The sequence below is a fragment of the Eptesicus fuscus genome, chromosome 19 (genome assembly GCF_027574615.1).
Source record: "Eptesicus fuscus isolate TK198812 chromosome 19, DD_ASM_mEF_20220401, whole genome shotgun sequence".
In the NCBI taxonomy this organism is placed as follows: Eukaryota; Metazoa; Chordata; class Mammalia; order Chiroptera; family Vespertilionidae; genus Eptesicus; species Eptesicus fuscus.
Genome location: NC_072491.1, coordinates 21,188,822 through 21,201,296, shown reverse-complemented (window position 1 = coordinate 21,201,296; position 12,475 = coordinate 21,188,822). Strand labels below are relative to the sequence as shown.

Genomic DNA, 12,475 nt, shown 5'->3' with positions numbered 1-12,475 from the left:
ATATTCTACTCCACCTTTCATCACATTTGTGTAATTGTCAGAACTATGTCCTTCATAAGAGTAAATATATTTATATTTTATATTTCTAATTATTTTACATTTTCTAGAATAAGTTACTGTTAGGGAGAAATGAAAAAGAAGTGTTAGACTTTACTTGAGAAGATATTTGTGCATTTTTAAAGGTATTAGATAAAAATACTCTGAATGCCTGAGAACCTTCATGACAATATTAAGCAATGACAGTTTATATTTTTCACCAGTGACAAATATGCAAGTAATGATTTGAACATGTAATGCTACCTCTCAAGCCATGCTTTTAATCTATTCTTACACAGATACAAGCCATGCTTTTAATTTATTCTTATATACATACTAGGGACCCGGTGCATGAAAATTAGTGCACTCAGGGGAGTCCCTCAGCCCGGCCTGTGCCCTCTTGCAGTCTAGGACCCCTCGGGGGATGTCCACCTGCTGGCTTAGGCCTGCTTCCTGGAGAATCAGTCCTAAGCTGGCAGTCAGACATCCATCTGGCAGCTTGGGAGCCCTGTGGGGAGTGGGCCTAAGCCGTCAGTCGGACATCCTTAGAGCTGCCGAGAAGGCGAGAGAGGCTCCCGCCACCGCCCCTGTGCTCGCAGCCATCAGCCCAGCTTGTGGCTGAGCAGAGCTCCCCCTGTAGGAGCGCACTGACCACCAGGGGGCAGCTCCTGCATTGAGCATCTGCCCCCTGGTGGTCAGTGTGCATCATAGCACTGGTAGTTCCCGGTCGTTCCACCAAGAGGGTCAATTTGCATAATACCCTTTTATAATATAGGATTAAGAACTTCTGATGAACAATGCTTTTGTTTTTCCTTTGAGTAGATCTTAGGAAGCATATATCTTTTAGCATTTAACTGGAAACATCCATCAACTTATAACAATGACCTTGTTTCATAAATGAATTTTTTCAGATTTTCAACCCCATTACTCGCTAGTAATCATTAATCAGAAATCTTAGTAGCTTGTTCATTGTTTTAACATACAGCTTCTCATTTTTTTAGAGAATGGGTAAGAAAAAAAAAGGAAGATACTAACATGTACTGCAGTAAATTAAAAGGGAAGGTTTACCTTTAAAGATAGAAAATGAAACTGGTTTTGTGTGTAACTGATTTCTGCAAATGGTTACCAGAATTATTTTACCTTTGAATCATGTGGTCACAGTGAATGTGACGCTTGTGACTTTTAAACCTTTTCTCTTTTAAAAATACTTTGAAGGGGCTAGACATTCTATTTGTGCTCAAAGCTGGTGCCAGAGCTGACTCCTCTGCCTTTTGGAGTATGAAGAAATGGTCCTATGTCAGAGACATTTTTATCTTGTTCAGAATTATTTCAGGGCATTTTCACCCACTTTTGCAACAAGCTGCTTCCCTTGCATGTAGTGTTCTAGAGCATATGGCTGCCCTGCTGTGCACAGAGTGAAATCGCAGCTTTAAAATTTTAGGAATAGCAGAGGCTTCATATGTGGCAGAACAGCATGGTGTTAGATTTGGGGTGCATTGCATAGAATATTTTTCTCTTCATAATTATACCATTGTATTCTAAGTTATGGGCTGTAGATTTTAGTGTTGATGCTTGATTTTTCTTTGTTTAAAATAGTCTTCAAATGACATTTCTTCATAATACCAAATGAGATTAACATGACAGAAATTCCTAGATTGTTTTTATCCAGAGCTCAGAGAGGTTCAAACTTTTTTCTTTTATTTGGCTCACATAAAGGACACGTAGTTCATCAACTCTCCTGAACTTTCCCATTAGAAAGGAATGCAGGCGATGGCTTACTAAAATACTAAAATGATTATATGATGATTGGAATTTCATATAGCAGTTGGCTTTTGCTATGCCTTTTTATTTAATTTGTTCACTTTTTAATATAAAGTATTAAAAGGCTCCAAACCATGCGATTAAACTTGGCACTATCTATACATAATCAATGACATAATCAATATTTTTATTCAATATTATATTTAATTAGTAGAGTTGGTTCTGTTCTATATTAAGTAAACATGCTTAACACGTTAAGCGCCCAGCCTGTTTTGTCTTCCGGATGGAAAGGATAGTGTCAGTCACCGGTGACTGACAGGGCGCTTAATGTGTTAAGGCCAGATATTGTTGACTACTTAACTTTTGACATTACTGTTAGTTTGCCTTGAAAAGAAGAAATGAGGACAGGGTACACTAATCCCATCTATTTGTGGTTTTCTAGGACATGCACTTGGGAACTTGATTGAATATGTGCAGTGTTGGTATTCACAGCAGGTGGTGGTATAAATGCTAGGATTGAAATTTCAGAGTCCATGAATGAACATGCTTTGCTAACATATATGTGCAATACCTTGAACTCTACTTAGCCCTTCTCTATTTTTATATCTGTAGAAAGGAGAGCAGTAGTCCCATTCTGAGTAGACAATTGGCATGGAGTACCTGTGCTTAAGAAAGACATCCAATAAATGATACTCCCCCCCTCCGGTGGCACTTTTACAATAAAAAGTATGTTCTCCTTATATAAAAATCTCATAATGTAAAATATATTTAAACAAAGAAAATAGCACATAATTTTAAATATCTTAGGTATCTGATTTTCTTAGAAATAAAATACATAGTTTAATGTAATTTTTTAAGAAAATTATGAAAACAACTAGTATATACAGTTCTAGCTACCACTATTTATATTTAACTCATGTACAAGTTATACCAAAGTAATGTGTTGCATTCAGTTCATCTTGAGTTTCTATTAGCCCCATATTTTTTCTTGCCATTTTTACCCTTAATTCGGTTACTCTATAACTTAACTTCAGTATAGCAAACTCACTTGCCTTTCCTTTACCTACTTTTTTCTTGTGAATTATCTATGCTTCTTGGGAAGATGGTTTCTAGGAAAGAGCAAATATGTGTAATAGAGGTCTTCAAAACATTTCCTAGGAAACAAGCAAACCACCAGTGTTAGGATGATGAGTACTAGCCACCTATAATCTTACTTGAAAATTATATTTTGACGATTATAAGAAGGGTTATAGATAAATTAAGAGATGCTGTTTAATATAGTTCCTAAAAAAAAAATCAAATCTCTAACGATTTCCTTGTAACAGTGGTATATCCATCAGAGTCCATTTGGAAACAATGGAACAAGGGCTACTTCAAGGAGCGTTTACTTACAAGAGGATTATTTCTCAATGAATGGATGCAAGGGAACCACAAGGGATCATGCTATAACCTAGAGTAGCAGCAGCCAGGCTGTTACCATTCCCAACCCATTGGGATGAGGGGAGAGAGATGTTGGGCAGAGAGCTATGTATAGTTGGCTGGCTTGAGAGAACTCATTACCTTCAGTGAAGGGTCCTAGTCAATACCAGTCAATGTAATGATGAGGGACACTGTGAAATAATCTTCCTTTCTTCCCACTCTCCATCCTCCTGCTAGAATTCCCCAAGGGATAAGGGAGTCTGTTGATAGAGTCTAGTCTAGTGCTTCACAAACTTAAGTGTTAATAAGATTCACCTGGGGATCTTGTTAAGCCATAAATTCTAATTCAGTAGGCCTGGGGGTGGGGGGTTTGATTGTCACTGTTTCTAATAAAGCCCCCAGGTGATGCCAGTGCTGCTAGTGCAATGCCACCGTTTGCATAGCAAGATGTAACCTATTCCAGTGGTCGGCAAACTCATTAGTCAACAGAGCCAAATATCAACAGTACAGCGATTGAAATTTCTTTGAGAGCCGAAAACCGACTTCTGCGCATGGGCCACGAAGTTCCAATCGCACTGTACGTGCACGTGGTATTTTGTGGAAGAGCCACACTCAAGGGGCCAAAGAGCCGCATGTGGCTCACGAGCCACGGTTTGCCGACCACTGGCCTATTCATACCAACCTGCTGTACAAAGAACAAGGAGGAGAATAGGTCTAGAATGGAATATGGGCAAAATAGAACATAGATGGGTTAAGACAGTAGCCATGAATTTAGCAGTATAACCCTGCATACAGCTATGAGAGCCATCTACACTTGATTTAAATAGAATCCAGGTAATGATACCAAGACTTCTAGTGAAGAACTTGAAAAAAATATAATAATCCAAAGTCAGAAGGGGTGAGGGGATATTATTATGCATTAAAGTAATTTTTCTGGATTTTTTTAAAAAATGTGTTGGTGTACCAGTAAAATTTCTAATGGAAGAATATACTCCACTGCCCCAAGTCTGATGATATTCATTATCTGTGGTCACTATTATTCAAGCAGTTACTTCTTTCCCAATTAGTGTTGTGCTAGAAAGCATTCTAGTGCACATATGTAGTTTCTGACATTGAGTGTAATTCAAGTATGTGACATACAATTACTTTATTTATTCATAGTAAGAATTTTTAAAATTAGGCCTTTAGGTGTGTTTTTGTTGTAGAGATAATATGAGGACTTTTGCCTAATCTTCATATTCTCTTAAGGCATCCATGTGAAAACCAGGGACATACTTAGTATCCCCCCAAAAAAATGTTAGCCATTTTTCATGTTACATTTTATAGTGAAATTATCTTTGGTAAAAGTGACTCATAAAAAACAAACATAGAAATTATAAACAAAGCAAACAAAGCCATTTCTGTTCAAAAGAATATGACATATCAAAATAAAAAAGGGCCGCAAGGAAATGAATGGAGGGGGACCTTCATATTTAACTGGAGGACTAAAGGTAATAAAAACGTTTATTGGAACCTGTGAGAAAGTGAGAATTAAAACTTAATTAGGTTAAAAGTCTGAGATAGTCTTCAAAAGTGTTAAAAGTGTCTGCAAACCTATCAATGGTAACTCTTGCTATGTAGAAATTTTATTTGCTCATTATAAGAACCCTCAAAGAGAATATAAACCCCCCACATTTTTCATCCTGACATTTTACAGCCCACCATAACTGCAAGACCTGCTTACGCCAAGTATTACAGGTACATCTGCTGGTATCTACATAAGTGTGATGGATTCCTGAATTTGTTTCATTTCTGGGAGGAAAAGAGCCTATATAAAAATTTTAATCTTCATTTAAATATTAGTTGTGTGATTTTCAACCAGTTTTTTATTCCATCCACTTTCTTTTAAATAAAAAGTAACAAAACCAATTCAGTCTCCATTTGTAAAATTTAACCATTTGATTTTATAAAATGTGATGTCTTCTGTTAAAACTCACCACTTCATTTAGTTTTCCAAGAAAAAAATTACACTTATTTTTTTAGTCTAAAGTGGTCGAAAAATAATATTCCAAAAATTTAGGCTCTGGGCTTGACTAGACACAAACTTTGAGACCAGGTAACTTCAAAATCTTCTTTTATAAAAGTGAAAATAGGACTGTTACATGAATACCTTAAAATATGCTGAATATGCATATGTTCACAAAACCTAATATAATTCAAGGATGTTTCTTTATAGTCATACAAAATTTACTATTTTGACCAATGGATTTGGGAGATTTCTAATTTTATATACAAAATAAAATTTATGCCAGGCCACGGTAGCTTAGTGGTTGAGCATCAACCTATGAACCAGGAGGTCACAGTTCCATTTCTGGTCAGGGCACTTGCCAGGGCTGTGGATTCCATCCTCAGTAGGGGGTGTGCAGGAGGAAGCCACTCAAATGCTTCTCTCTTATCATTGATGTTTCTCTCTCTCTCCCTCTCACTTCCTCTCTGAAATCAATAAAAATATATAATAAAGTTAGAAATCCAGGGAAAGTTTCTACACAATGAAAAAGACAACACAAAATAATTGAAAAAAGTTGTGTATATTACACAACCAATTGGAAAGGCCTCAGAAACTAACTATGTCTTAAAATTGTAACTGAGAATAGCCATAATGAAAATAACATTTACTGAACTCTTGCTATTTACTGATTCCTAGAATTTACTGTAGAATTTAAGCATAATGCTAGAATATATAATTGATTTTTTTCAACTAAAAATCAGGCATCACATAAATTTTATACTTACATTTTATATTTATATATTATATAGCAAGAATAAATGCTAGCCAAAAATTAGCATGTTAGCTTAAATAGAAGTTAGGACTTAAGAAAATATGGGAGTGTATGAGCCATATTACTTTTCTCTAGTGATTTTTTTTAAAAAAGGAGACTACATTACATTTTAAATAATTATAAAATTGAATATACATCATTTCTTGCTAAATTTAGTTCTAATTCCATCATTTTAAATTTGAGAAAATTTTGGATCTTGCATATCTCTAACATGTAATTTTGAACAATTGAATCTTTTAGTGCTTTTGAGCATTAGTTGTACCACTACTTTTCTCATCAAATGATGGCCGGTATTTGTTGAAAGAATTATAAAGCAAATATCATTTTATCAGAAATTTGTAGAGAGTGGTAAACTTTATGTGAAAGATGGTAAAGCAATCACCACAGGAATACTAGCTAGCTTTTACTCTGTGTCTGTATAGTTTCTTCATCTTTTTTCTTCTATGGATAATATGGAAGGAGTGACCAAATAGTGGCCTCCATGATAAATATGTTCTAAAGAACTGTTTTGGTTGAAGCATATGAAGAAACCCTAGTCTAATATAATGCAACATATTGTATGTAGAGGCAGATAGAAGTTGGGATGTCATATAGTTTTTTTCATTTTGAATAAAAAATTTTAAATAAAAATTTAACATGAAATGAGTTTATTATTTATTAATTTACTTAGAAATAACACCTTAAAATGTGCTTTTAATTTCTAATGCAATTGATGTTAATAAATATAAGCCACATAAACAAGAAGAAAAACAAAAGCAAAAGAATTGTTTTGTTTTGCCAGTACAGGGTATAAGAAAAAGTGTTAAATTGTAATGTTTTTAAGCCCATAGCAGGGATCCACCATTAATTTTTTTAAAAATGATGAAAACTTATCCTCCTAACACAGTTACATACATTTTAATCTTCGAGATAGAGTTGAGAATTCTGATTATATTTGTCTTTTCTTCTTCCTTTGGTTCAGATTCTACACCTGAATACTTAGTGGTAAATGAAAGAATCTCTTAGAGAAATAAAACAGAAAAATTAAACAATGTACCCTGTGTATTATGAGACTAGACACAGGTCTTCCAACTCTTAATCCAGTGGCTGAAATGCCATAAATAACGCCCTGGGTTTTAACATTACACTGACCTATGTTGGAATTACTAGTTAGTGAGTCAGTGATAGATTACATTTCTTGTTATCCATTTAAACAAATCTGTCAGTAGTGACATGTGCCATATTTTCAAATTCAAATACACATTAGTTTTAATAACTAAAATGAAAACTAAAAATCATTTTATCAGTATAGTTCATTGAGTATAAATATAAAGGTAAAATAATAATTAATTCAAAATAACAAGTAGGGATTATTCATCCAGCTTTCATGATATCAAATGCAGTGGGAGAGAAAGGCATTATTGTCCATTTGAAAAGTTAAAATAAATGACAAGATACAAACCACTTTCTTTTTTTTTTTTAATGATTCTTTATTGTTCAGATTACAATTGTTTCTCCTTTTCCCCCCCATATCTCCCCACCACCCAGTTCCCACCCACCCTTTCCACTTACCTCCCCCCCTCCACTGTCCTTATCCATACAAACCACTTTCTAAAAAAATTATTTTTCAGAAAAGTTATGATCTGATTTAATCACACATTTGTAATGCAGCTATTGCCACTTGCAAGATAAGTTATTGTAAAAATAAATACTGTAAATTTGGAAGGTTAAGATAAAATGAATATTGCATTGCATTCATTTTCTCTTTATTTGTGATAGAATATCATCTAAGGACATGAAAGGGGTTGGGGATGTTCTGTGTTCTGATAACATTTACTAAATAATGCCATAATAAATAAAGGTCTGTGAGACCTTTCCCCACATTATAAAATATTTCTATTATGCTAAAAAAAATCATATCAAACCTAAAAATCAGTGAATACAATAAACAAAAGTGCTTAGCTTTGGGAAAAACGAAGAAAGCAAAGGAAGTGGAGGCTTGTGCATGTCTATGTCTTGCATTTAATTAATTTCATTAAATAATTGTTAAAACGTATATAGTTTCTATGGTTTTAAAAATAGCTTTGAATATAAAAATGCTTCGCCTTGAACATTCTTTATCAGTTCCTCCCTTCCTAATTCATGGTTAGTAAAGGAAATAAAGGAAATTCTTTCCCCAAAAATGCCTTTGTTAAGTGAGCCTGGATATACAGTATTGCATTTATTTATTCAATCGTACACTCATGCAAGTACCACACATGTACAATACTATCCCTTCGTTTCAGAAGTTTTCCCAAGTATATGGTGACAGAAGATGATTTGACTTGGGTTGATGGGCACACAATGCAATATACAGGTCACATATCATAAAAATGTACACTTAAAACTTATGTGATCTTATTAACCTATGTCTCCTCAATATATTTAATTTTAAAAAATGTAAACACAGTACACTGGAAGAAATTGAAACATAAAAGACCACAACATACTTTATCTTTATGATAAAATAAAGTTTAGATGCTTATTACTGATATACAACTATTAAAAATGTCATTTTAATTTTATGTTTAATATGATTTATAGATGCCCTAATTGCTTGATCATGTCAATATTTAATGTATATACTGTGTAATACATAATAAAATTTACATTTTTATAGCATGTACTTCAGATTTAACATTTCATTGATAAATGACTTAGAGCAGGGTCTTGCAATTGGTAATTGAAATATTCATCCTTTTTATATATTCAAAAAGAGATGCACATTGTGTTCTTTCTATTGAAATTATAAAAGCATCCTAAGTATGGATATATCATTTAACATTTAAAATCTTTGTGAATTTAAACTTTGTGTCATTTTCAATTTACTCCTTATCCTCTCTTACAGTAGATACTCCCTTGGCCTTCCATCTTTTGCATTTGTATTACAATATTTATAATTTTTACTTTCAAAAATATTGATTTTTCTTTTCAATTAAAATTGACAAATGCTTTATAAAGGAAACATATAAAGTTAAGTCCCTTTAGAACCAGGAAGTTATTTCAAACTTTTTGGTCTGAGGTGACACCTTCTTAGCTAGGTGTTGGCCCTAACCTCACCCAACCAAATATTCAAGTTTAGATGTAAGCACATCACAGAAATGTACCCTTTCTACACACACACACACACACACACACACACACACACACACACACACACACAGCTTTTGTAGTGTTCAACATCTCTTATTCCTAGTAACAGTATTATCCAACTGAGCTCTTTAACCAATTGGACTTTTCTTCAATTTTCTTCTGTGGGCTTACAATCTTTTTTAAATTTTTATTTGTTTTTTAAAGAATCACAGATTTGTGTTGGAACTACCATGAAATCTTCAGATTCATTTGTAATACTTAAAATTAAATCTTAAAATGAAGAAAAAGTAGAGGTAGAATTCCTACTTATAATACATGTTTGAATTGGCAGAAATGACAATTATGCTTCAAAATACAAAATGCAAATTTTGTTAAAAGGAATTTTAAGACAGCTAGAACATTCACAAATGGCAGACACAAAATTTAGAGCAGTTGAAAACTCCAGTAGAACTAAACTTTAGCTTACCATAAGGGTGGGTGTGTGAAAGAGAATTACAACAAAAAGCACCACTTGAGAGAGTTGTAGTCATTTTTACACTATAAATAAAGGGTCATAAATAATCTCAAAATTGTAAAGAGACTGAACAGTCCTCTGATCATAGCTTCTTATTTTTAAGAGAAGAAACCAAGCTCTGGCCTGCGTCTTTCAGTTGTTAGAGTATGGATGGGTCCCAATCAATGGGAAAAATATTATTGGATGAAGATTAACAAAAACTAAAGAAAGAAAGAAAAAAAAAAGAGACCAACGTAAAAAGGCAGATTTTTTTCTAAAACCACGCAACTAATACTTGTTAAGAATCAGGTCTCTCTTTCTCTCTTTTGTTTTTATCCTCATTTTAGGATATTTTTCCGCCCATTGATTTCTAGAGAGAGTAGAAGGGAGGGAGGTGGGAGGGAGAGAGAGGGAGAGAGGGAGAGAGAGAGAGAGAGAGAGAGAGAGAGAGAGAGAGAGAGAGAGAGGGAGAGAGAGAGACATCCACATGAGAGAGAAACATCAATTGGTTCCCACACATGAGGATAGAACCTGCCACCACTTGTCTGTTACCAGGAATCAAACCTGTGACCCTTTGGTTCCCTGGGCCAACACTCTGACCACTAAGCCAAACCAGCCAGGGCAAGAATCAGGTCTCTTTAAAATACTGCTCCAGTGATCAGTTTCCTCTTTTAAAAAAAGTAGTATGGATAGATAGTTATCTATATATTCCAGTAGCGCATCAGATCCTGTCTCTAACTTTCTACTATTGAAAATATTAACAAGAAAAAAACACACCATAAACTGTTTAAAAACCAATAAAATATCCATAATTGGGTACAATGAAAAAGTGCAATTAAGTGAAAAGGTCATTTTCAACTAACAAAATCAGTTTTGTTTTTCTCAAATTCATGGCATGAATAAAACCTAATTGCCTGTTGTTTTTGTCCATTATTTCTACCTATAAGCCTCATAAAGAGCAATATGTAAAAAATTCTAAGTTATAATTGAGGAAGTTAACTATATCTTGCATACTTGTTCAGGCTTTTTTTTTTTTTTAAAGAAAATGATATTTAAGTATCTTGTTAGATAAGATTGCATAACTTTTAATTAGCGGGGTTTCAATTAAATAGATTTTATTTTACTTGGTATTATTAAATTTTTAAATAGTCTTCTGAACTATGGTTTATCAATTTTAAAAATGATATAGCAACTTTAATCAATAATTTTTACTTAAAAGGAAACAATTCTTTTTTTTTTTCATCCAAAATACTTTAAAAAATGTTTTTAGAAAAAGAAGTAGTAGACATTTTAAGATTAACTCCAAGTAGCTGTAATTCAGTTTCACAAATTTTAAACAGTATGGACTGATATCAATCATATTGTCAAAAGTAATGACTATGAAAGGAAATGGTTATTGGCAGAAATGTTAAAGTATATTTTAATTTTTCCAGTTATGCCATTTAATAAATGTATTCTAACATTTTAGTTAGGCTAAATTACCTAAAAATGCATTAGTTTATTTTAAAGACCAAGTTCATTAAATTCTTTACACTTTTATGTCTCAGTATTTTAATTTTTCCAGTTTAATACATAAAATTTGAAGAATTCAAGTGGTTTATGATAAAGTATTAATATTTTGCTCTCATAAAAACCTTGAATAGTATTAAAAAATACCTACAGATGTATGCAAGAGTCGCCCCATAGAACACTTAAAAATCCTTCTTTACTGCTTGGTATTTTACTACTTAGTGATTATATTGCTAATTTTTCTTTTCTAAAATTTTCTTCTGGGTACCCTATATTAAGCTTAAGAAAGCAGTTTTTTTTTACTTGCATAAATCCATGCTAACAAAATTTGTTAACTTGAATTTCATTTTAAAATTGCATATCCTGATACATGTTTTTGTTTGTTTTCTTAACTAGTGAAAAAGGCCATAGATTTTAAATCTAGAGGATTTAAATTGTTTCCAGGGAAAGACAACAGCAACAAGTTTTCTATCTGTGAGTGTACCCCTTTTTTTGTTACTTTCTCTAGTGCAAGAGTGAAGTTTGTGATGTCTGTGTTGTTTGTGTGTGTTTTATAAGTTTGTATATTTACCAAATTAACTGCATTAATATCTATATAACATGCATGATTTTTATTCAATATCTTATTGTATTTAAATGTGTATTGAGTTAATGGATTAATATGATAAACTCCCAAGCTCAGCTTATTTCAAAAGATAAATAAACTCTTTTAATTTAGTATGTTGATAATACTCTAGTTTTGTAATTCCAGGATGTGAGATTTAAAAAAAAAAAAAAAATGGAGGGAAATTCCTCAAATCAGGGGTTTCTTGTAGGAATTTTTGTTTCATCATATCTAAATTTCAACAAAATTACTTTTCTAAGAAAAGGCATTAATAACAAATTTTTATTTAAGGAAAAAATATATACTTAATTTGAGTTTAAATATCCAAACCTTTAACTCAATAGTCTTTTGTGAATTAATTATGACGTTCATCCATGAATCTTATTAGGAATCACTGAATGAGTGCAGTTATTTACATTACTTTACATAAACATATAAATATTTTAGGAGCAGTATGCATTTTTATAATATAAATCAATAGCAGTTTGTAGAAATTCTTGCGTTGCTGTTTTATACAGATAGATATTATAAATTTTGAAAGAAATCATTTATGCAACAGCATCTGATTTCTACAATTGCATGTTGGTAGTAAATAAGATTAGTTACTGTAAATAATGTGTTATTTTAACAAGAGTATATTTTAGGATTGTTTTTTATTTATTTTCAAATCATCCGATAAAATTAGTTTAATACTGTTTCTTTAAATATTCATTGATTATAGTT

At 32.6% G+C, this 12,475-nt stretch overlaps 1 protein-coding gene across 3 annotated transcripts in view; it reads left to right on the top strand.

The window, feature by feature from the left end:
* Positions 1-12,475, top strand: part of CSMD3 (CUB and Sushi multiple domains 3) — a 923,077-nt gene that overhangs the window by 349,287 nt on the left and 561,315 nt on the right. For 2 of the 3 annotated variants that reach the window (XM_054708473.1, XM_008143384.3), the window contains one exon: positions 11,545-11,622. The exons of the other annotated variant lie outside the window; for it this stretch is intronic. In XM_054708473.1, the coding sequence (XP_054564448.1) occupies positions 11,545-11,622 (78 nt within the window). The remainder of the gene's footprint in view (positions 1-11,544; positions 11,623-12,475) is intronic. 3 annotated transcript variants of the gene reach the window in all.